General features: G+C 48.9%; 1 protein-coding gene across 3 annotated transcripts; it reads right to left on the bottom strand.

The window, feature by feature from the left end:
• Window positions 1-971: 971 nt before the first annotated feature.
• Window positions 972-22,703, bottom strand: Wsb2 (WD repeat and SOCS box containing 2). Of its 3 annotated transcripts, none has more exons than XM_035443263.1 (9): window positions 22,571-22,703; window positions 16,346-16,514; window positions 9,517-9,761; window positions 9,243-9,374; window positions 5,155-5,255; window positions 3,399-3,571; window positions 2,734-2,844; window positions 2,523-2,660; window positions 972-1,825 (listed from the first exon to the last, which is right to left on the bottom strand). In XM_035443263.1, the coding sequence occupies exons 1-9, from the start codon at window positions 22,581-22,583 to the stop codon at window positions 1,663-1,665; spliced, it is 1,245 nt and encodes a 414-aa protein (XP_035299154.1). In that variant the 5' UTR covers window positions 22,584-22,703; the 3' UTR covers window positions 972-1,662. The 3 variants fall into 3 exon arrangements, with proteins under 3 accessions (XP_035299154.1, XP_027269985.1, XP_027269984.1); XM_027414184.2 differs by having other exon boundaries at window positions 2,523-2,630; XM_027414183.2 differs by lacking the exon at window positions 22,571-22,703 and having other exon boundaries at window positions 2,523-2,630; window positions 16,346-16,548.
• Window positions 22,704-26,015: the final 3,312 nt, after the last annotated feature.

Here is a 26,015-nt window from a genome sequence, read left to right as displayed (position 1 = left end):
TTGTTGGGGAGGGATGGGATGCTGTAGGTACTCCTTCCTGTGCAGCTGGGCTGTGCTTACATCAGTCCTCCACAGTAAGCACAATAAGGTGCTTGCTCATGCCTGCTGGCCTGCCCACCTACATTCCTATCAAGGCCTTTGTCACTAGTGTCACAGAATAAGCTCTCCTTGGAGGCTGTTCCTTAGAAAGCTGTCAAACTGTTGCCTATAGGTCTCTGTACAATGATAGAGAAACATGTGCATTCCCTGAGCTAGACAAGGGGCTGTGCACAGCTATAGATACTGGAGGGCACCTGGTGCGCCATGACCAACCTGCTGTTTCTTAGATTAGCTGTGTAAGATGCATCTGAGGTGAAGACACTTTCAGCACAATGGACCTTGAAGTTGAGCGTATGCGTCTAAGTGAGAAATCTGTTTTCTTGCCCATAAACAACTTGCTCCCCAAGTTTCCCAGTGGAGCTCAAAGCTGTGGCCAAGTGGTCAGGGGTGGAGGCAACATCTCAGCCACATGGCTGAACTGCCTACTAGTGTCCCGTTCTCCTTTGTGGTGTTTGGAAAAAAAGGAACGGAGACAAGTTTTCTTGTTCTCTTTTCTCCCTTCAATGAAAGCCTCGTTTTGCAATGTTTTCTTCAAATGATAGAGGAGACTCTTTGCACACACTGTACACTGTTAACACTGCCCCTTAAAGCATCAATTAAGAAAAGCCAAAGAGTAAGGTGTTGTTTCTTTTAAAATAATTTAAAATATATTAACTTTCCTAAGGCAGATTTTGTGTGAGTGAGGCATCTTGAATAGGTAGCTGTTGCTGCCGGTGAAGAGCGGTGCTCGGAAGGGGCTGTCTGTTTAGGGCAGTTGGAATTGGAGGGTGAATCCCATGAGGTCAAGCAGTAGAGACAAACACACGCACATGACAGCATGAGCCAGTGACAATACTGACTTCACACAACTAAGACATGGCTTCACAACTGGGCCACTTAAGAACTCTTGGTTTTTAAAGACCACTGAGAAAACACAGTTGTACCTTAATATCTGCTGAGAAAATACAAATAAATATGATGCTGATAAATGGACATCTGACCGTCATGCAGTTGAGGACACCTCCTCATATGATCTGATGTACTTGTTTGTCATTTCCTACACATGCACACCACTGTTTAAAGAAAAATAAAAGCCAGTATTGGTGTATTGGTGAGGAGCACAGCCCAGTCCACCTGCAGCTTAGTAACATAACTTAGTTCCATAGGACTGTCCTGGCCAGAAGCATGTGCCAAATATGAATGTTCCTCTGACCAGAGCAGAGGAACTTCAAACCATGCAGTCACTGACTGGAAACGGGCAGCAGGTACTACGCTGCATGGCAGGCACTTCCCAGTGAAGGGAGTGTGGAGTTGGCCACCACCACACAGGCTCTGGAGCCTGCTTGCTTTTATTACCCAGACAACATCCACAACTGCACCTGGCTTCAAGACAACTAGACCAACAAAGGCTGCTCACAATGGACAACGACGAGGTAAGGCTGGCACTGCACAAGTGGCATCACTCAGACCTACTTGCATGTGCCAGTGGGGTAAAGGTCCACAGCAGGTCCAGTGTGATCTGGTGGCTCCACCCTAGCCAGTCCCTTGCATTGCTTCTGCTATAGGAGTCGGGATGCCGGGCTGCTAGAAAGTCCTGTACGTGAGGAACTCTTTCATCTTCTTGGGGATTGGCAGTGCTAGGACTTGGTACGTGGTCAGGAAACTTCGAAGGGCTTTTCTGCATAAATGCTTCAGTGAGGACAGGACACGGGGGGCTGTCCAGAACTGAACGTGACCATCTCTCGTCCTGAAACAACAGAAAAACCAATCCTTAGCAGGCCCTAGGGAGTTTTCCCAGTAGTGGTTGTCCCAGTTTGACCAGAAATAGGAGACTCCAGAAGCTGAAGTGCACTCTTGACTGGGAAGGGTTATAAATTGCTCAATAATGACTACTCCATAGGATTATGGGGATGTGACCCATGCCTATGGTCCCAACTGCTATATAAGACTAAAGCAGGATGAGAGCCTGAATCAGGTATTCAAGGCTAGCCTGGGCAATAGAGTGAGACTGTCCAAAAATAGGAAAATGCCTTTGATGACAAGAGCCATCTGTCAGCACAGCCCTCCTACACACTAACTCAAAGGGAAAAGTGCTGGGGGATACAGCGGAGTGCTTGCCTAGCAGAAGATGGCCCTGGGCTCCCACAATAACAGACAGTGCCGATACCAATTACAGACCACACCTGTGAGGTGGTCTTGGCCATGATTGTCCATATAAATTCCACATCACCTTATCTTAGGCCTCTTTGTGGAATTGGTTGTTCAGGGGAGTATGAGCCACATCTATTGCTGCATTTAGGTTAGTTACCAACATCTATAAATGACACAATGGCAGGATAGAATATTTTAATTTTATGTAGCCTTAGATCTTCTTAGGCAAGACTACTGTAGACAAGGTATAGGCAAGAGGCACTGCTGCCTATCTGTTCAACACGGATACATACCCTGTGGCAATAACTCCACCATGTGGGAAGAATGTGCAGCAAAGACCATTGGTCATAGGAGCAAAGGCAACTGGAGCCTTCAGTTCCAGAGCCCAGATCCTGAGGAGCCTGTATGAGAGAGAGAAGGTCACATGTGCACTGAGTTGGAGACCAGTGAGGAATGCCTGCCATTACTTGTAAATACCAGCTCTACAGCTGCATCCCTCCTCACCTGTCATCTGCCACTGTAGCCAGGTACAAGCCTTCAGGAGAGAAGCACACAGATCGCAGGGAGCTCATGTGGACGTCACTGTCATCCATGGGAGGTTCCAGCTGGGTGTGACTACAAAAAAATAGCACAGGTCTAGAATGGTGGTTACCTCCCCAAGAATCCTCACCTGCAGGCAGTACACCAAATGCTCTGGCCTGTGCTCCTTATGTAAAACTGCAGCACCTGCCGACTGGAAAACAAGGCCAGCTCCAAGTGTCTTAAGGTGTCAGAAGGGTTACCAACACTTGTGCTAATTTCCTTGTGCAAAGTAGGTCAGCCTCCACTTTAATGCCACAGTGAAAACGCAAAGTCTTTTTTAGGCTGATTTGTGATAATTATAGGACTACTATCATTTGCTTTAGAAACAACAGAAAGTAAGGAAAAAGTAGAGCAAGCTTGTGAGGACAGGGAACTTTACACTGGAGGTGACAGATCTGATGAGAGTCACTGTGAACCTGGTACTACAGTTAACAGGTGGAAATAGTCGTTGTGGTCTCCTATTCTGAACCAATAGACTTGAGACCTCCACACCACAAAACACTGAGCCAGCTTCGCTCCTCCATCCAAACTGTTCCTCCCTGTCCCAGATTCCAAGGGGTGTGTGTATAACCCTGCAATGTCCTTACTGAAGTGACCTCAGCCTCTCGCCGGTGTAGGGGTCCCACATAATCACGCTGGTGTCGTAAGAAGCCGTGACGAGCAAGGCAGAATCAGGAGAGAAATCACAGGAGACAACACTGCTCTGGTGGCCTTCTAGCTTCCGGATTAGTGTGTAGGACCGCATGCTCCACAGGAAGACCTGCGACAGCACACAAAGGGTCTGGTGAGGGGCAGAAGAAGGTGCTAAGACACCAGAGCAGTTACAACTGCAGGGAAAGTGAAATTTCCTCCTTTTCTACAGCCTACGGGGGCTGCAGAACCCTCCACCATGCAGGCTTAAGGTGAAATACAATATAAGAGCACACAGGGCAGGCTAGACTACAGAAGGTTGCCTATTCAACATTCATATGGCTTCCTGATCCTTCCTGGAGACAGGGTAGCAGGGCTGAAGGAGAGAGACCTCTGCATCGGTAGCTCCTTCCGCTTGAAGCCAAGCATAGGATTGGATATGAAGAGTGGTCTCCATAGACCAAGCAACAGTGCCCTTCCCAGACATTTAACATTCACCTCAACATTCACCTTGCTTGAGATTAGGAAGAGAGGCAGTGGTGGCACACGCGTTTACTCCCAGCACTTGTGAGGTAGGCAGATCTCTTATTAATTCAAGGCCAGAGTAGTCTTTAGAGGGAGTTGCAGGACAGCCAGAAAAGAAACCCTATCTTGAAAACACACCACACACACACACACACACCCTTTGGAATGCAGCCCATGAGTGCATCTGACCTAGCTCCTAACTTTAAACCTTGATGTGAATCATCTAAACAGGGTTTCCACTTTCCATTTTTATCTTCATAACTCTTGAGGCTGGAGATGTAGCTCAGTAGAGAGCTTGCCTGAGCACCTCCCAGAACCCTGGGTTCCATCCCCAGCACTGCACAAAATGGGTCTGAGGGTGAGCTGGTGGTGCACACCTTTAATCCCAGCACTCGGGAGGCAGGTGGATCTCTGAGTTTAAGACCAGCTTGATCTACAAAAGCTAGTTGCAGGACAGGCTCCAAAGCTACACAGGGAAACCCTGTCTCAAAACAAAATAAAACAAACAACAAAAAAAATGGGTTTGAGGGTATAGGCTGGAGGATCAGTTTAGGGTCATCTTTAGCTATGAAATGAGTTTGAGGCCAGCCTGGGTTACATAAGACCCTGTCTGCAAGAAAAGAGAAGGAAAATGCTTTACTTTTGCTCATTCCAGACCTTACATGATCAAGTTCCTGAGCTATGCCAAACAGTGACCCCTTCCTTCTAAACACTCCTATCCTGACACATCTGAGGCCAGTAAAACTGCACAGACAGAACAGAAACTACCTCTCCAGACCGTCCCAGGGCTCCAGCACCTTTAACAACAGACCACGGCTGCTGGTGTCAGGCTTTGAACTGCAAATCCTAATCACATGGAGTCAAACTGGAAAGATTCCCACTCAGAGGAAACTGGGGTCTGGATGTGGGCTGTAGATTTTAAAATCCTGGACTCCAAAGGAAAAAAAAAGTCTGAAAATACTGCACTTGGCCACTCTGGAAAAGGAACCACCCCCAGAGATGAAGTACCCATTTCCAAATCCTCCTCTCCTGGTCATGTTCAAGTACCAGGCTCCAGAGAGTTGTGTAGGGCTCAGGTACACGAATGCTGTGCACATTCACACACTGGCAGATGTACTCTGCACACCAATGTTGTACACACACATGCTGTGCACATACATGCTGTGCACACTCACACTGAATGCTTACCGACTTCTCACCAGCCGCAGAGCACAGCATGCTGCAGTCTGGGGAGATGGAGCAGCAGTAAACCCACTGCAGGTGGCCGGATAACACCTGGATCTGCTTACCTGCCAGAGAAAAACAGAGGGTGAATCAGCCCTCAGAATGTAAGCAGTGCAACCATCTAGTTCTCAACTAGAGCCCAAACCCACATGCTAGTGAAGGACAAGAACTGTGACAAGACCTGGCATTTTTAACACTTGGAAACCAAAGGACAAAGGAAACACCTGCAGTCTATGAACGCAGCAGCCAAAAGCCAAGGGAGCTCATGCCCTGTGGCTTCCTTTGGTCTACAGGTGAGCAGGGCAAAGGCGCACAGCACAGAGGACAATCTTTTCAGGAACTCAGCACTGTAAGTGCTCATACCTGTCCAGGCTTGCCAGCCTCTCACAGTTCCCCATGGAACCCTGTTCAAGCACGCACGGCAGGGTGCAGTCATCAGAGGCTTGCACTCTGAGGTCAGTCAGCCACTGCACTGCGCACTCACGGTACAGTCATATGCTGTGCTCTCTCAAGGCCTGCTCACATGAGAATGAGTTAATGGCGGTCAGTCAAGAAGGAGTAGAAACAGACTTCCCCATGTCAGGTATTGCTTAATGAGAAGTGCGATATACAGGAAAAAAAGATGAGGAATAAGACTGTTTTGTGAAATAACCTCATAACCTAACATGTATGTTCAGGAGTATTTTCAAAAGTACAGACATTAGTATGGAAGGAGCTATCCTGGGTTCCTGATATGGCTATCAATTGTCAGGGAAGGTAGCTAACAATGGGGACATAAAAGAGCCAAGCAAAAAACAAACAAAATTCATGTGTTCATGTGTACATGTGGCTATAAGTGACTAATTTGTGAAACTCAACTGTGGTTTCTTCTCTGGCAACTAAGCTGTCATAACTGAATGTACTATGGCAAGTCAGGTCAGCAAGACAGTGCCTAGCACCTGGTAACATATCATGTCCCTCTTGATCCTGGAAAACCCTACTTGGGACTGGAGAGATGGTTTAGTGGTTAGAGCACTTGCAGAGGACCCAGGTTTGGTTCCCACTACCTGCATGGCAGCTCACAACCATCCTTAACTCCAAGGGCTCTGACACCTCCTGACCTCTGAGTGGCGCGTACACCCACGCGCGCGCGCACACACATACACACACACACACACACACACACACACACACACACACACACACACACACACACACACACACGGTGTGCATATATCCACACAGGCAAAACACTAAATACACATCAAACTTTAAAAACAAAAGAGAAAAGCACCCACTTTGTCCCACCCACTTAGTCTCTGTCATCTGGTCCATTCTCCCCAAGGGATTGATTTACTGAACCTGCCTCAAACCTTCCCACCAGGTGTGCTCAAACCTCTGATCTCAGCACTTGGGAGGAGGAAACACAATCTCCAATGAAGTCCAGGGCCAACCTAGGCTAATCCACATGGTGAGAAAGCTCTACACACATAGCATGAAAAATACAGCAGAGCTGGGCATAGATAGCAGTGTAAACCTTTAATTCTAGCACTTGGAAGGCAGAGGCAGGCAGGTTTGTGAGTTCAACGACAGCCTGGTCTATGTAGAGAGTTCCAGGACAGCCAGGGCTACATAAAGACCCTGTCCTAGAAAGAAAAGTACAGCAGGGCTGAAGCTGCTGGGTAGCTTAGCTGTGGATCCTGTGCCTAACTCAAGGGGTGTGGGGGCCGCCTGACTTCCAGAAGCCCTCACTGGTAAGCCCATTTTAGACTGCTTGTTTTCAAGCTCCAGTCCCAGACAGAAACTCTTAGTGTGTGGGTGGTATGGATGAGGAGGCTCCAAACACCTCTGTAAATTGATGAGGATACTCCAAACACCTCTGTACCTGTTTAGCTACAAGCTGCTATGGACTGTGGGGACGGACCCTCAACATTCGTAGGCTACAAACCATCTCCAAGGTGATGGTACTTGGAATGGGGTCTTTGGGGAAATAAACTGGTCATGAGGGGACTAGTGCTTTATAAAAGCAAGCCTAGAGAGCTCTCTGCCCTCTTTGTCTGGTGAAATAGCCATCTATGGGCTGGAGTGAGAGCCCTGCCATCAGCCACCTGCTGCACCTTGGTCTTAGATTTCCCTGCCTTCAGAACAGAGAAACAGCTGCTTACTGAGGAAGCCTCAGGCTGCAGGACAGTGCTTCTCCATCCCCTTTGGGGTCACCTAACCCCTGTGAATCCAGGAAAACACAGATGTTTACATTATGACTCATAACAGTAGCAAAACTAAAGTTAACAAAGTAGCAATGAAAATGATGTTATGGTTGGGGGTCACCACAAACGAGGAACTGTATTAAAGGGTGGCAGCATTAGGCAGACTGAGAACCACTGTATAGTATGTACTATGCAAGCCAAGGCTAAGGCACTAATTACCATCCTCATTTCTTATTTTGCTTTGTTTTGTTGTTTTTTCAAGACAGGGTTTCTCTGTATCGCTTTGGAGGTTGTCCTGGAACTTGCTCTGTAGACCAGGCTGGCCTTGAACTCACAGAGATCCACCTGTCTCTGCCTCCCGAGTGCTGGGATTAAAGGTACCATTCTCACTTCTGAGAAGGTAGGAGAATTACCCCATAATGGGATGCAGGAGAGCCGCCACAGTTCAAGATTGACCCTTCTCATGTGGGGTATTTGCCTCTTCTAGGAATGTCTCCTTTATCATTTCTTTCTACCATGTGTGGTCAGGCTTGGCAGCAAGTTCATTTACCACTAAGCCATCTTGCCAGCCCAAATAGCTTTCAAAAAAGCCATTTCAATGTATGGTTGGTTATAATAAACCCATTTGTGTGTGTTCATGGGTATGTGGACTGGCTGCATATTGATGTCTCAAAGTGTGTCTGTACTTTGACCACAGGACAGCAATGGATACTCCTAAGTGTTGCTGCCTTTAAGGATGTGTGATCCAGAACAGGGTTTTGACCTCTGGGACTGAAATGATCTCTCATGAGCTAGCTTGTACATCCCAGGCTGTTGACCAGTAAGTAGGCCATGCTCAGTCTCTTTAGAGGCCATTGTTTTAAAGATTTATTTCTTTATTATGTATACAGTGTTCTGCCTGCAGGCCAGAAGAGGACACCAGATCTCATTACAGATGGTTGTGAGCCACTATGTGGTTGCTGGGAATTGAACTCAGGACCTCTAGAAGAACAGCCAGTGCTCTTAACCTCTGAGTCATCTCTCCAGCCCCTAGAGGCCACTTTTAACTTTTCCAGACATTGCCAGTGTTCCCTGGAGTATAATGCCTCCTGTGGCTGGGGGGCCCTGGTCTAGAGGCAGTCCAGTTGGGGGGCTTCCTGAAAGAAAGGGAGTCTCCATGCAGTAGGATCTCAGCCTAGAGTACTTGTCTCCCTGCATGTGGTCAGTTTTTTTGGCCCTCTGCTTGAGCAAACTGTGTACAGGGGAGAGTTCCATACAGCTCTGCTGCTGACCCCGAATGGTGACCAAGGGAAGCGGAGTTAATTGCCATCATTTTCCCACAGAGGGAGAGGAGAGAACTCATCCTGAAATCTGACCTCTGATCTTCACATACAAGCTGTGGCATGTGTTATGCTCCCCCTACCCAAGGACAATAATAATAAATTAGAATTTTAAGAAAAACTGTCTGTATTGAATATAAAATCTTGTCAGTGCTGCCTAATAAACAAGACAGCATAGCAATTGTTTTCAGGGCACTTAGCCCACATTAGGGATTACGAGTCCTCTAGAGATGGCGTAAAGTAGGGCACATGTATGGGTTCTGTGCACATTCTATTACAGTTATATAAGAGGCACAGGCACTCTCCAGCACTGGTGGCCTGAGGGGGGGAGGGGGCATGTCTAGACCCTGCCCCTACAGGAAAATGTACAATAAACTTTTGAAATTAAAGTATCTTTAGCTCAGTATTTTGGGGACACAGGTGACTAAAAGAACATCTTGGAAAGGTTTGTCGGGTAAGATGGAGACGGAAGACAACTCTAAGTAAAATGGCACTGGTGAGATGAAGGAAGCAATACAGGACCAAGAGGCTCAGGCACCTCCCCTACCATGTTTATTTAGGTCCCAGATTCGAAGGGTCTTATCCCGGGATGCAGAGACCAAAATCAAACTTCCACTGGGTGTGAAGCTCAGATCTCTCACGACATCTTGGTGGCCAGAAAGATTCAGAAGCAGGAGCCCTGGAGGGAGCAGAAGCCCTTGGTCAGTGTAAGACGATAGCAAACTTGTTGGTCGCTGCCCACTTCTCAGCCAACTGGTGGTAGTGGTCTATGGGTGCCCCAGCACAGTGCCCCAGACCTGGTACTAACCAGAAAGACCTACCTGTTTGCACCTCCCAAATCTTGATCTGTCCATCGTTGAGGCCTGTGGCCAGGATCAGGCAAGAGACATCTGGCACCTGGGGGTGGTGGCGTGCCCAGAGTTTCCTGCTAGGTGGGGAAGGCCACGGGCTGAAGGCCAACCCCCACACAATCTGACCACAGTCCAGTGTCTTCTCCTTCAGGCTGCCTCGTCCTTTTGAATCATTTTTGCTGCTCCGGCTTTTGGCTTCGAATCCTTTAGGGATGCTGGGCAAAGCAGACATTCCTGAATAAGTCTACAACTGTAACCAAGTCAACTAGCATGCCAATCCAAGACTCACTTCCTTGAACCCACTTTTGGCATTCGGTGAGTTCTGGTATGCTTTCAATTCCTTTTGGAATTCATGGGACACAGGCTTCGCTGCTTTGGTCCATCCAACTTGCAACAGCCCTGAAATGGGTTGACCTGCCTTGTGGAATAAGTAGAGCACATAGGCTCCAGGGAGCCGCACGCTTGCTCAGGAAGTTCTCTTGGGTTTGGGTCCTAGAGGGAAACAAGCACGTTTCCCCCTGAGAAAGTGTGCAATGCACGGCATAGGTTCTAGAACCAGGACACACAGAATTAGAACACGGATACTCTCCATCTGATGCTCTCCTGCTCAACAAGCCCCCATCTCCAGCTCAGAAATCCCCAGGAGGCTGGGATTTGGTACACACCAATGTCTGCCCTCACTGCACTCCAGGTGACAATGAGGCTCACTCTTCTTCCACCTATTTCCCTGGTAGTGTATCAAGCTTAAGACCCATCAGTAGAAGAGCTGACCACAGCACTGTAGAGGACACTGGCCCTGGGACCTCTCAGCCCTGCCCTGACCTTTCACATTCCACTGGGAAACAAGTCCAGGGAAGTGAAGCTCAGGCCCCAGACACAAGGTCCTGTCCACCACTGGACCCAATGCTGTCACAATGACACAGGTTAAGTGGACGCTCTAGGGTTTGGTCTGAAATCATACGCTTACTATTCCACGCACTGTACGTGGCCAGCAGACCATAAGGCTCATTTTTCTGAGCATTCTTGACACTCAGTTGGGGAAACCAGATGAGGACCCCAGATCCTTGGCAAGCTCAGACTTATTTCATGAGAAGTCCTATACCTAACAACACGTGTGACTGGATTGCTTTATTTTCACCTGCTCTGGAAAGATCCATTAAACCACATTTCTGTCAATTGTATAGTGTAGTATGTTAAAAAATTGTATCAAGCTCATCTGGAGAAATGGAAGCTCTCCAGCCTAAATTGGAGGTCAGCAGAATACATCCAGGGCAGCTCTGTCTGCTTTTGATTTCAACAATTCTTTTATTTGTCATTTTTAAAAAGTCAGCAGCTCCCAAGTGGACATCAGAGCCCAGAATCTACCTGCCACTGGGGCTCTGCAGCCTTGCCAACATCTAGCCACACACCACTCTCACTCTTGGTAGCCAGCACCATACTCCTGTCTTCTATTAGACTCAACCAACATATGAAAAGATCAAGTGCCACATCTAACTCATTTTACTTTTTATAATGTCTTCTGGGTTTACCTATGTAGAAAATGACAGGATTTGTTTGTTCTTTTGTTTGTTTTTTCAAGACAGGGTCTCTCTGTGTAGCCCTGGCTGTCCTGGACTTGCTGGCCTCAAACTCACTGAAATCCGCCTGCCTCTGCCTCCCAAGTGCTGGGATTAAAGGAGTGCTCCACCAGGCCTGGTGGACTTGTTTGTTTTTTTGAGACAAGGTCTTACTACTTAGCTCTGGCTAGCCTGGAACTCACAGAGATACGCCTGTCTCTGTCCCTGAGAGCTGAAGCTAGAGGTATGCTGGTCCAGTCCCAGCCAAACGACAGGGTTTAAAAATAGAGGTTTTGGGGGCTGGAGAGATGGCTCAGAGGTTAAGAGCATTGGCTGCTCTTCCAGAGGTCCTGAGTTCAATTCCCAGCAACCACACAGTGGCTCACAACCATCTATGATGAGATCTGGCGCCCTCTTCTGGTGTGCAGGGATACATGTAGGCAGAACACTATACATAATGAATGGATGAATGAATGAATGAATGAATGAATGAATAAATCTTTGTTGGAACCCTGGCTCCCTCATTTCTGTGCACAGCATAATACTGAAGGAGCCAGCCAGTCAGGACAGACAACACCCTCAGAGCCCAGCCAGTCATTATCTGGAAAAAGAATGCTGCTGCTCCAGATAAAAACAGTACGGTAAAATGAAGGAAAGGGGATTATAGGAGTCTGGAGGCTGCCACATGACCCAGACATCTCGCCACCATGTTTTTCAGCTTCCAGATGTGAAGCATCTTATCCTGGAATGCAGACAGCAAAATCAAACTTACTGTTGCCCCTGGTCCAAATGGGAAAATGTCATCTCATCAAGGTCTCTGTGACTGGTCTTGACCAATCCACACACCCCTGCTTGCTGTCCTGTCCTCACTGTCCACACCTGCCTGAGCCTGGTACAGGGACCAGGTTGCCATCTTGGGATAGAATTTAAAAACAAGCCACAAAAGCCATGCATAGTGGTGCACACCTTTAAACCCAGCACTTGGGAGGCAGAGGCAGAGGCAGAGGCAGAGAGGTCTCTGAGTTCAAAGCTGGCCTGGTCTACAGATCGAATTTCAGGACAGCCAAAGCCCCACAGAGAAACCCTGTCTCAAAAACAAGGAAGGAAGGAAGGAAGGAAGGAAGGAAGGAAGGAAGGAAGGAAGGAAGGAAGGAAGGGGCCACAGAGCTAGGTGTGTGGTCCTGCATATCTGCAATACCAGCACTTGGGAGGCTCATGCAGGAGGACCAGTAGTTCAAGACCAGTGTGGACCACACAGTGAGACCTTATGTCTAAAGAGAAAAAGGAACAAGACACAGGAGGAATAAAACAGCTTAGAATCTCCAATTTGTAAAAAGCAGTGCTCTTATTTCTGTATCTGAATGATGGGTAGGTACACCTGTGCCACTTCACTCAAAGGGATGAGGAACATCTGTGCATTGTTTCATTTACTGTGTTGGGCTTTTCTAGAAAGGGAAAGGCATGTATGGCTCACAACAGGGCTATGCTCTTGAGAACTTTGCATAGTGGCCTGCATAAACAAGGACAATCACAACATCATAAGCAGTATAGTCTCACTGTCACACACAGGCTCTTCACTGACTGAAGCAAGGATGAATGGCACAGGGAAACTTGTGCTTTAGAGGAATTAACTCCACTGGGTCACAAGATCGCAGGAGAGCTGGAATTAAAGTTCACAGAGAGGGTATCCTAGCCCCGTGCTCAAAAACTGCTCTGGGTGCCTGAGTGTGGCCTCAGCGCAAAGAAGAGAGACAGACACGGGAAGGGGAGGGGGGCAGGGCGAACACTGAGAAGGTGCTAATGGACTTTCCAGCAGAACCTGTCTTCCTGAATTAAAGTTTCTCAGGTCTGCCGCAGGGCTCAGCAGATGAGGGCATTTGCTGCCACGCTGACAGCCCAAGCTCACAATGCCTGAGACCCATTAGATAGAAGGAAAAACTGATGCCTACAAATTGTCCTTGTCTTCCACATGTGTGTAGACAGGCACACACACATGCATGCGTAACTTTTTTTTAAGTTTCTAAAACATTTATTTTTTGTTTTGTTTTGTTTCTGTTTTTCGAGACAGGGTTTCTCTGTGTAGCTTTGGAGCTTATCCTGGAACTCGCTCTGTAGACCAGGCTGGCTTCGAACTCACAGAGATCCTCCCACCTCTACCTCCCGAGTGCTGGGATTAAAGGCCACCAATGCCCAATTAAAACCTTTATTCTTGAAAGTGGTGTCTAAAGGGGGGGGGCAGGGGAGGAGGGGAGGGAGAGGGAACTGGGATTGACATGTAAAACAATCTTGTTCCTAATTTAAATAAAAAATGGAGAAAAAAATTGGTGTCTATGATTATTGGTTGATGCCAGGTAGTCACTCAGAAGCATTTCCTAATAGATTTTTTTTTTCTTTGAGACAGGTTCTCTCTATTGTGTAGTTCTAGCTGTCCAGGAAGTCACCATGTAGACACTTGCCTCTGCCTACCCAGTGGTAGGACTAAAGGCATGCTTCACTATGCCCAGCTAACAGGATTTTTAAAAACTGTGTAAGAGCTCATGCCTTTAATCCCACCACTTGGGATCCTGGGAGCTCAAGGCCTGCCTGGTCTATATAGCAAGTTCCAGAACAGCCAGAGCTGGGGATGTACTCAGTTACAGACTACCTTTCTTACAAAGGCAAGGTCCTATGCTGGGTCATTAGCTCTGGCAAAAAATGAATAAGTAAGTAGACAAAGGGTCAGATACACCCTAACAAGACTATAAATGCTGCCAGTGACAATTATTTTAACTTATAAAACATAAGAAACAACGGGATATCCAGAAGTGAAACAAATAAGAATGTTACTCAGACTGGTGTCACAGTCTGTGGTAAGAAGAGCATTTGCACAAAGGCCTGGTCCAAGGTCCAGCAAGGACAAAGCGCCTCACAAGCCAAGCACATTTTAACCACAGTGAACAGATCACCACAAATGGCTGTGTATTCTCTTCTAATGAAGTCACATGGGTCATATCACACTACTATTCTACTGCATATGCTTACGGCATATCATGCCTGCACATGGTACCCATTACTGCATCATGGTGGTGTGGTTTGTTTTGCTGTTTGTATTCTTTTCAATAGGGATAGAGGCCAGAGCCTCACACATTCAGATAGAAGGCCCTACTGCTGAGCTGCATCCTATTTGAGTCTTGCTGAGTTGCTTGGGCTGCTTTCCTGCCTCAGTCTCACAAGCATCTGTAATGACAGGCGCACTGTCATGCCTGGCTGCTGTTAAAAGGAGCCATCTGCCTGCACTGCACCGGATTATCACTCTTCAAAACCTGTGATTTTCCCCAAACAAGTCATTTCTCACTTAACACACTAGTAAATGCTTTTCTTGCTTTGGTAAATGACAGGAAAAGGACTGACATTAGAACACCTCTTCTAGTTCTCTTAGTCATCACAGGAGGGTGTATTTACCTACAACAATGTATAAACCTGAGAAAGAGTGCCTTGGAGGAAAACAAACACAGAAGCAAAACAACAAAGACTTTCAGACAACAGCTGACCCTAGACTCTGATCTAGATACAAAGTGTCTCTCTTTCGGTCTCCTTAGAAAATATAACTCATGGGAATAGTGAATGACCTTGACCTTCCTTTCCTACTACAGAAGACAGTAACTGGAAATCATTCAGGGCACCCAGTGTCCATCCTGAAAGCCACACAGGAGGCATCCCACCACTAGTCACTTCAGTAGCCTCCACTCTGGACATTCCAAGGATTCTTGAGAATTGGGTTCCAGGAAGTGGGGACTGTGTAAGTCACACCTTCCTCCCCAGCAGTGCAGCCTGCCTAGGACAACCAGGACTCTTGGTTGCATTACCATTATCAAGGTAGCATGTTTCCCACAAAAGGTATTTAAGCATAAATCTAGCCCATTACTTATAAGAGATGCCGAGAGGCCCCAGAACAAATTCTCTGTGTTCTCCACCTCTAGCTCAGAGCCAAGTGAAGAAGATTTGCAATAAATATACACCGGTTGAATAAATAAATAAATGCACACACGCAATTACCCCAGGACAAACTGGAGTCACATCAAACAGGAGCTCATAGCATTCACACCCTGGAGCCTGTCTACCCCAAGAAAAGATCGGAAACTATAAACTCAGTTAGGAAACAAAGGAGCAAACAAAGAGGAAACAAAGACCCAGTTAAAAATGGCAAGAGATCTGAGGACGTATTTCTCAGAAGGGAGGATTCAGAAAAGGTTCAACAACCTCAGCCAGGAAGGAAATGCAAACCAGATTCCACCTCACACCAGGAGTGCTTGGCTGGAACAAAGAGAGGACAAGAGTCAAGTGTCCCAAAGATGTAGATAATTTCAAACCTGAAGACACTGCTGGGGGAATGTAAAACTGGACCATGCACTGTGGAAAACAGCTGCTGCTTTCTCAGTCCAACACTGGACGCACACGCCCATGCAGATGTGTCCAGAAACATTTAGAGCAAAGCTGTTCACAACAGTCAAAGAGTGAAGACAAAACCTAACATCCACCAGTGAGAAGCCTGTCAACTGTGTCTGGCATCTCACACTCGTACATGTTACCGGGCAGTAAAGGGAAATGAAACAGTGGCAGACACACAGCATGGGTGAACCATGAGGCACTCGGAGCTGTGTTAAGACAGACACATGCAGAAAGATCCTGGTGAGAAGCATTCATTACAGGAGAGTCCACAGTGGGGGCAGACACAGTGGTCATCAGGCCAGAGAAAGTAACAGAAAGAGGTGTCTTGCTGAGGAAGTGACAATGCTCTAGAATTGATTTTGGTAACAGGTCACAACTCAGTGCAAATACTAAACACTGCTGCGCTGTATGCTCTAGTTTGAATTTTTCTTTTAAGACAGTCTCACCACCTAGTGCAAGCTACCCTTCAGCTGGGGGGTCCTCTTGCCTCCATCTCCCAAGTACTGCAATTATAAGAGTACATCATAGAGCACAGGCAGCAATATGTACTTCAAATGGACAAACAGTATGGGTGTCACCTCTAGCTCAATAAAATTGTCAAAAATGTCAGTGTGAGGCCAACACACTCTACAGACCTGGCTCTTCTACATACAGAATGTGGGGCTTTGGGACCCCATGATAAGTCCTCAACTGTTTAGCCCTTCTTTGTTCACCAATTTTTGGAAAGGACCCCAAAGAGCAGGGACCAACTTGGGAAAACACCCAGTGGCTCCTCATGGACCTCCCTCATCCCTCAGGGTACCAAGAGGACTTACAACTGCTCTTCTAATGGCCAGGGGACCAGCTTGACCACGCAGTGTCCTTGAGACCAGGCGAACCAGGAACCATCTGGAGAGAAGGCCACACTCCAGGTCTCACAGCTTGACTTCCAGTCAAACTGATGGGGACGCCCGGGCTTGAGTTCAGCCAGCAGCAGCGGTTCCTCTGGGGAAGGAGACATCATACTTCAGCCTCACCCCCAGACTAGGGAAGCTGCTGTCTGCCCAAGACTTGGTGGAAGAGAGTTGTCGTTCAAATGACCTAGGGCAGTAACAGTAGCCACAGGCTACATTCCACTGTGGTTACTCAGTGGCAACCCTTCCCATTGCATGACTCAGAGTAACCCTGGTGGTGGACTTGGTGAATGAAGCCTCACTTTCCTGTGAATGCCTAGCCAGGAAGAAAGTGAGCGGCCACTTGTCTGGACCCTAGCCAATGAAAGCCTTTACAGTCCCCCTCAAAAGGACTACTTCCCACTCCCACCTCATTTTAAGGCAGACCTACTGGCTCAGCTTCCTACTTCTCCCATGTCCTTAGGACTAGTTTAACCTGCTCCAAGTGACTACTAATTCATTCTTGTGCCCCCAGGGACCCTGCCAAAGCCAAAAACAAACATCCAAGGCTCCCAGGTCTGCCACAGAGGCCTGTCACCACACCCCTTCACTAAACCCTCCATCAAGCCACTTGCTGTATTGTTCCTTTCCCGGCAGGGTACAAGCCCCTTTGCCATTCACGTCCTGTTCATTTTCTGCTTCTAAGACTCACATCTAGGTCTACTGACAGGCAGCACCCTGACCTCCTACTGTCAACCCCATTTCATTCTCTTGGAGACCAGCACTTGAGCATGTCCCACACCACCGAGATGACAGCACCACCCCCTCCCAGAGCTCCTTGTCTCCTCAGAGTGGGCAGTGTTCCTTCAACCCAACCACAACTCCTCCGCACTGCAGTGAAGAACCTCCACAGTTGACTTTAAGTCAGTCCTGAAGACAGACTGAGGTTTCAACACCGTGACTGTGTTTGTGCTCACCCGACTTCAGTAGGTCTGGGATTTGACGCTTTTGTGGGTGTTAGTAGCTAGACAATGACTTAATTTGTATAAGTTATTTATGTGTTTGAGTGTTTTGCTTGTATGTATATGGGTGGCATATTATGCAGTGTCCACAAAGGTCAGAAAAGGGAGTTGGATCCCCTGGAACTATAGTGATGATAGTTGTGAGCCACATGTGGGTGCTGGGAATCAAACCCAGATCCTCTAAGAGAACAGCCAGTGGTTTTTTGGTTTTTTGTGACAGGGTTTCTCTGTGTGGCCCTGGCTGTCCTGGAATTCACTCTGTAAACTGGGCTGTCCTCAAACTGAGAGATCCTTCTGTCTCCACATCCTGAGTGCTGGGACTAAAGGTGTGCACCACCACTGCCCAACTCAGCCAGTGCTCATAACCACTGAGCTAACCCTCCAGACTCCGTAGAAAGTAATTTTTTAAAGATTTTATTTATTTATTATGTATACAAGATTGTGCTTCCATGTATATCTGCACACCAGTAGGAGGCACCAGATCTCATAACGGATGGTTGTGAGCCACCATGTGGTTGCTGGGGATTGAACTCAGGACCTCTGGAAGAGCAGTCAATGCTCTTAACTTCTGAGACATCTCTCCAGCCCCCGTAGAAAGTAATTTAAACAAGCTGCATTTCATTATTTCAAAACCTGCTTTTATGTGTTTTCTCACATTTGGGCCTCAAAGCATTTGGCACACACTTTCCTAGTTAGAGAACCACATCTTTCCTTAGTGACACACAGTGCTAATCCATGGTTAGCATTGTATCAGCGAAACAGAAGGAATGATTCACATTAAAAAACAAGCATTTTCTGCTATGTGTACAATAGAAAAATACAGATGTAGCTCTTTAAGAATCTTTATGTATATGTGTGACACACTCATGAATGTCATAAGGCCTGTATAGGAGATCAGACAACGACTCTCAGGGACCAGTTCACTCCTTTCGCCATGGGTCTGAGGGCTTCAACTGATTCTGTGGCAAGTGCTTTTAAAAACCCATTGAGCCATCTCACTGGGCCCACAGATGCATTTTGTTTTATAAAATGTGGATGTTGTTGAAAATTCAGTCTTCAAACAGAATTTTAATGCATCATTTCTTGGCTTTATAAAGAAAACATTCATTGCCTCAAGTTCTATGTGGAGATATAGTGGTTTTTTGTTTGTTTTGTTTTTCGAGACAGGCTTTCTCTGTAGCTTTGGAGCCTGTTCTGGATCTCATTCTGTAGATCAGGCTGGCTCAAACTCACAGACACCTGCCTGCCTCTGCCTCCTGAGTGCTGGGATTAAAGGTGTGTGTCACCACTACCCAGCTCAAGATACAGGTTTTAATAAGTTGGGTCTAAAACTGCTGTATATACAGACTCAAATTGTTCCTCCTAGAAAGCTGTATGTGTTTGTGTTGGAATCCTCTAGTGTATGCAATGTGTCTGCAGGAACCTTATCTTGGGGAAATAAGCATGTTCTGCCCTCAGTGTCAACAGTGATGAGTCTGAGAAAACTCATCCACCCTACTACTATTTGCTCCTGACTCACTTCCTCCCATACACACGCACCAGCCACTCTTCTGACATGATGGCGCACCACACCACATAAAAGCGCCCAGCCTTGATTTCTTTCACTGCCCAAACCAAATTCACTGTTGAGTTCAGTCAAGCCTGTCTCCAAATCTTCCTTCCCATCTTTATGGCTACTATTTGACTCTCTGTAACACCGCCTGTTACCTGGCCTATAGGCAACAAGACTTTCTAACTGCTCCTGGGTTCTGCTCTGGCTCCGAATCATCCCTTCTCCTTGCCCATTAGCTTGTAGTTTCACTTACTCTTAGAATCAAACCAAATATACTGCCCTCAATTCCCTCGTTACCAGGTCCTGCCTTCATTTCAAACCCGGACTGGGCCTCTCCTCTTCCTGCCCTCTCCCATCTGACTAAGCTCAAGTTAGTTTCAACCCCAGGACTTTGCACCAACTGTTCCCTCCACGGGAATGCATCTCAATGTCTGCCGCCCCTCCTCTACACTGTGTCTGACTCAAAGGACAGCTTGCTCTGACCCCAGCCCAGTGCCTTGACAACTCCTCCCTAATCACTGTTGAGATCATTACTCCTCCACACAAGGTTTGCTAACAGCAGCACCCTCTATGCCGTTCCCAATGCTGCCAGTCAAGCCACCAGGAGACCCTCAGTAACAAACAGACATGGAATACCATCTTAAATAGAGGAAAGGGAGCCCCTCAGACTAACTACCAAGATGCTTGTGCCATCGATCTCACAAAATTCTTAAACCCTAGCCCTGCCCAGAATTCATACTCTATTTCTGGGATTTGGGGTTTTCATCTCTTGCTATTTCAGGTCAGGAATCTAGACTCTAAAAGAAGAAACCAGGAGCTGTCTCTTGGAGTCTGGGACCAAACTAAATGTGGCTACTGGAAAACAAAACCATAATTAGCGCACAGAACCTCAAAGCAAATGAAACAGACTGGAAAGATCCAGCTTCGCCTGAGATTATACTTGCATGACTCTCTTTGCTTGGATCGGGGTTTTGTTCAATTGATAGGCAATGTATACTTATTGGATACCACTCGATATACTGACACCCTGACATACAGGCAGTGGGGGAGGGGGGCTCGGTCAGCTAATGAGCATATGCACTCCTTCACATTCTTAGCATTTTTTTCAGTGGGGACTCTTCTGAAAACCTGTCAGCAATTTCCAAGTATATAACAGTGTTATTAACCTTAGTCGCCATCCTAGGGAACCGAAGTTCTGCAACCTTTGACCAGCATTGCCCTACCCCCACACTCTTCCAGGCTTTCTAGCTGAACAAGGGGTATGTGGACAGTCAGGTAGAAAGGAAAGACACTTCTCATGAGCTTCTTTGCACACGAGGCTTGCTTTAGCAGAGGTGGAGTCAGGAACCCAGCTGGGAGTGGGCTTTGTGGTCCTTACTGCCTTGGGATCTTTGCATTGCTAGGCTGTCCCATCGGCTTGGATACTATTGACTGGCGGCTCCAACAGAATAAGCAGGGCCTTTCTTTACACTAGGGCCTCCTGGGTAGCATTTGTGGCCTATCTCTTCCTCAATTCTTCTTGCCTATCTGTCACTAGTCACAAGTAGTTGCTGACCAATGAAGTGTGGAAGGGCTGTTAAGGGAGCTGGAGAGATGGCTGGGCAGTTAAGGGCACTTGATACACTAGCAGGGGACCTGCATTCAATTTAAAGCACCCACATGGTGGTTCACAATTGTCTGTAATTCCTGTTCCAGGGGATTTGACTCCCTCTCTTCTGGCCTCTTCAGGCACCAGGCACATGCATGCTACACAGACATACATGCAGGCAAAAAACTCACATACATAAAATATAAATAAATCTAATAATAGTTTTTAAAAAGAATAAAATACACAGCAGACTGTAAAACCTCAGTGGTAGCGGTGGCTCAGGTGTTACGAGCAAGTGCTGTTTTGCTGTTCTGTTCCCAGCACCACCAACTAGCGGCTCACAACCATCTGTAACTTACAACAGAGGATATGATGCCCTCTTCCGGCTCTCTCAGGCTCTGCAGGCACCACGTGGTACAGATAGATATACAGGTAGTTAAACCACCCACACAGAATTTTTTTTAAGTCTCCAAAACATTGTTTGACCACTTAAATGAATCAGTTTAAAATGTTTTGGACATCAGCTTGAAAGAGATAACTTTTTAATTTCAACTGTTTCCTTTCTTTTCTTCTTCTTTTTTGCTTGTTTGTTTTCTGAGACAGGGTTTCTCTGTAGCTTTGGCTGTCCTGCAACTGTCTGTAGACCAGATTGGCCTCGAACTCACAGAGACCCGCCTGTCGCTGCTTTCCAAATGCTGGGATTAAAGGCATGGGCCATCACTTCCTGGAATTGTTTCTTTTTAAAATGTGTCTACTACACTTAAATTACACATTGCTATTATATTTCTATGGGCCAGCAATAAACTAGAGGGAGCCAGGCACATAGTAGATACTCAACAAATATTTGTTGAATTAATAAGTTAATTCTAACCACTGTTCTACTCTTTTCTATTGTAATCCCTTTACAATAGACTTTATTCAGTTTGAAAAAAGGGTAAAACTCTGGCCTAGTGTCTGGCCTTTTTAACAGTAGCTTGGCAGCTCTCAACAGTTCTGCCCACACCCTTACAAACACAGATGTCAATCACTAGGGGAAAACTGCATTAGAACAGATTCCCGTTTAGAAGGGGGAGTCTGGTCACAGATTGCTTTGAGGTTTAACTATATGGCATCAATGGAAACGGGAGCGGAAGCTATAAAAAGATTCACAGAAGAAAACAGTAGAGGCCATTTAAATAGAATTCTATGGGGAAAATGCTCAAAGGCTTTTATCTAGATAGAAACCGGGAGAAGAACTGCCGGCGACACCTATCCCTGAAAGCCTGGCTACTGCAAACAAAGAGATGTCATTTCCTAAATGCAAAGGGGACACCACCCCAGGGAATACCCGCCTGCAAACATCCCACCCAGCACTGCAAACCCTTGGGCGCATCCTGGGGACCTAGGCGAATCTTGAACTTCACTGGGGCAAGTCTGAGCCCTGGGCCTTGACTCCTGAGATTGCGTTACGGAAACTGCCTTTAAGCTCAGGAATTTGGGGACCCTGGAGTCTGGCAATACCTCCCCCACCCCAATCCATGCCACTATTCTGTGGGTGGGCGGCAGGGCCAAGGGTCCTTGAGGAAGAAGCCCCGGGAGCTGCAGGTCTAGCCTTCCTGAGCTACTCGGCGCTCGCTCTCCAGGCGGTCAGAAGTCCATCCCATGCTCTGTCTTCCAGAGTTCGTGGTGACAGCTGGGGACAAGGGCAGAGCCAGGGCCGGACCTCACCCACCAGGGTGTCGGGTCCTACGTGTCACCGCAGGGCAGCGTCCCGGGCCCCACCCCGTTCCCAGGCACCCACCCAGCGGCCGCAGCTACTCCCGAGCCGCGGCGGCCGTTGAAGCCGGGATGGCGCAGACGACCGGGGCCCGGCGTCCTCGGCGTGAGCTCGGGGACCCGGCCAGCGGGTCGGCCGCCCTCTCCGGTCCCAGCGGCCGCTGGAAGACGACGGGCGCCGCTGACAGCGAAAGTGAAACAAAGCTGCGCTCCCGCCTGGGTCCCCGCCCCGCCGTCGCCGCCGCACTCACCTCCGGCCTCCATGAGGACGCGCCGGTCGCGCCAGGCGGCGGCGGGGACCTCAGCCCCCAGGGCCGCGGGGCTTCATTCCGCGCCCCGCGTCGCCCGCCCCCGCCCCCCGCCCCTGCCCCGCCGCCGCCGCCGCCGCCGCCGCCGGCGCCGCCCGCAGAGGCCATCAGCTGCTTCCCGTCACATGGCGGCCGGCGGGGGCGGGGCTGGGGCTGGGGCCGGGAGCGCGCAGGGGAACGCAAGCTGCGGGGCGTCGGGTGGGCCGGGGCCGGGGGCAACACGGAGCTCAGGGGATGCGGGCCGGGGGCAATACGGAGCTCAGGGGATGTGGGGCAGGGATGGGGGGGGACACAGAGCTCAGGGGATGAGGGGCCGGGGGCAACACGGAGCTCAGGGGATGCGGGGCCGGGTGGGGGGGGACGCGGAGCTCGGGATGCGGGGCCGGGACAGTTCGGAGCTCAGGGGATGCGGGGCCGGGAGGGGGAGACGGGGAGCTCGGGATGCGGGGCCGGGGGCAATACGGAGCTCAGGGGATGCGGGGCCGGGTGCGCGACACGGAGCTCAGGGGATGCGGGGCCGGGAGGGGGGGGACGCGGATCTCGGGATGCGGGGCGGGGCAATACGGAACTCAGGGGATGCGGGGCCGGGCGGGGGGAGGAACGCGGAGCTCAGGGGATGCGGGGCCGGGGGGGACACAGAGCTCAGGGGATGCGGGGCCGGGGGGAGGGACGACGCGGGGCCGGGGACAATACGGAGCTCAGGGGATGCAGGCCCTGTGGGGGGGCAACACGGGGGCGGGGGAACACGGAGCTCGGGGCACTGGACTGAGGGGAATGGAGGTTGGGGGGGACGCAGACCCCAGGGGTCGCGGGGAGGGGGCCACGCACGCGGAGCTAAAGAGAATGTAGGGCCGGGGTGATCAGGACGAGGGAGGGGGACGCAAAGCTGAGGGGACACGGGGCGGGGAAACGCTAAGGCTGAGAGGACACAAGCCTTTTGGGGACGCAGGGCAAGGGGAACGCAGAGCTCAGGGGACGCGGGGCCGGGGGGACGTAAAGCCGGGAGGGAACGCAGGGATGAAAGGAAGCGGGGACAGGAACGCAGCGGCCTCCGGGGGGCGGGGCACCGGGCTGAAGGGACGCGGGGCTGAGCTGTGGGAGCCTGAAGCGGGGGAGATGTGGTGCTGAAGGACCCCTGGCCGGGGGGCGACACCTGATCGGGGCGGGGGGCGGGGAGCGGACCTGGCTCAGGTTGACACTGAGATGGAAGCGGGGTAGAGGGAAGGGGCGGTCGGGCAACTGTTACCCTAGGCTGATGGAGGGGACCCGGGGAACCAACAGGAAAGGGTTTAGAACCTTGTCCAATGTGGAAATTTATCGGACTAAAATCCGAGGCCTGACTGAGGAGGAGGGTGGGGGGCTCTGACAGGATCTAAAGTGAAAACCCAGAATACCCTCGGATAAAGATGCGGATAGCGGGGTGGGCATGAATGGAAGAGGCCTAGGGAAAGCCCGGGGCTCAGGGAAGCTGTCGCTTCCCTGATGCTGAGTGTTGACTATAGGATCAAGGAGCAGGGGGATCATAGTGGGGGTGGAAAGTCCATCTTGGCAGCATCCCCCAGGGGGAGGGATGCTGTTGTGCCTTGCTTGGGGCGGGGGGGGGGTGTCTAAAGGCATGAGGTTAGAGTCAAGGCTGAGCCCCACTGTCAGCGAGGCACCCCCCATCTTTCCGAAGCCCCTGAGAAGTTCTCTGCATGTCCTGACACCCTAGGGTCCTAGCCCACTTCTGATCAGTCGATTCGACTTGGAGCCAGGACAAGGGTGGGAAAGGGAGAAAAAGGGATTGCTTTGGTTTCTGTACTTAACTGGCCTTGGGTTTTCTTAGGGACTCTAATTGTAATCCCCGGTAGTACCCTGTCACCGCCCCACCCACCCTCCAAGTCATTCAAGTCCCTTTTCCTGTCCCCAGCCTGGACTTTTCTCAAAGTGCAATCTCCCTGTTTCCTTCCCCTTTGAATCACACGGTTCTTTCCTTCATGTGGAGCCGGCAAAAGGAGAAATGAAATGATGGGTTTGGTAATTGCTCTTCCATGCATTGAATCTGGAACCTTGCCTTTGCCTTCTGCCGTTGTATGCTTCTCTCCCACTTAATTTTTTAGTCCAGGCGCACTATCTATGGTCCGTTTCTCCTCAGGTCTTCTGGGTTATACCCACCGTTCACCAGTTGTCTGTCCGAGGACCACCACCGCCCCCCACACATCCACTTTGTTTTCTACTCTACTGTCGCTTTCTCATCCTCATTTTTTATCTCTGATGTCCTACCCGATCTCCTTAGATCCCAGTTCTATTCTCCAGACTCATTTTTCCATACTCAACCCACTTCTAACCTGCCTTGTTTCCCCCACCTCTACCGTTTCCTTTTCAGTGTTCATGTGTGTGAGAATACATCCTTGTGGAGGCCAAATGTACTGTCTCTAATTGGTGTTTGTTTTTATTGTGTTTGGTGTTTTACCTGCATGTGTCTGCACATGCGTGCCTGGTGTCCAAGGAGACTAGAAGAGGATCCCCTAGAACTGATCAATAGCTGTGAGCGGTCATGTGGGCGCTGGGAATTGAACCCAGATCCTCTCACAGAGCAGCAGCTGCTTTCAGTTACTAAGCCATCTCTCCCGGACCCTCTCTATTCTTTCTCAAATGTTCATTTCCTGGTTTCTTCAGGTTCTTGTTTTTAATGTTTTGTTGTTGTAACTGTTTCTGTTTTGACGTGCTGGAGACTGAGCCCAGGACCTTCCCCATGTAAACAGTCTCAGTGAGCTACACCTCTTTTTATACTCAGCATTCACTGTGGACAAGTCATGGAAGATAAAGTGGTAAGAATGACAAAAATAAACCCAACTTTCTCTGGCTCTGCTCCAGTCATTTTTGTTACTTGGTTCTCTCTCTCTCTTTTTTTTTTTTAAATCCACTTACTTGTGTGTGTGTGAGAAATCCCATGGGGTGCATGAGGACGTCAGAACAACTTTGGGGAATAGGTTCTCTCCTAAGATTGAACATAGGTCTGTCATGCTTTATGGGTTGAGACCTATCTTTCTAGCCTTGGTTGATTTTTGAGACAAGGTCTCATTTTGTAGCCTAGGCTGGACCCAAGCTCATAGCAGTCCTGTCTCAGCTTCCTGAGTGCAGGGATTACAGGTACAACTCTTTTGTTGTTGTTGTTGTTTTTGAGACAGGGTTTCTCTGGCTTTGGAGACTGTCCTGGAACTAGCTCTTGTAGACCAGGCTGGTCTCAAACTCACAGAGATCCGCCTGCCTCTGCCTCTTGAGTGCTGGGATTAAAGGCGTGTGCCACCACTGCCCAGCCAGGTACAATTCTTTACATTTACTCATCAGGTATAAATCAAGATCACTGCTGGGTGTTGATGTTGCAAGCCTTTAATCCCAGCACTTG

This window comes from Cricetulus griseus, chromosome 4, assembly GCF_003668045.3.
Source record: "Cricetulus griseus strain 17A/GY chromosome 4, alternate assembly CriGri-PICRH-1.0, whole genome shotgun sequence".
In the NCBI taxonomy this organism is placed as follows: Eukaryota; Metazoa; Chordata; class Mammalia; order Rodentia; family Cricetidae; genus Cricetulus; species Cricetulus griseus.
This window is presented reverse-complemented; position numbering and strand designations above follow the sequence as displayed.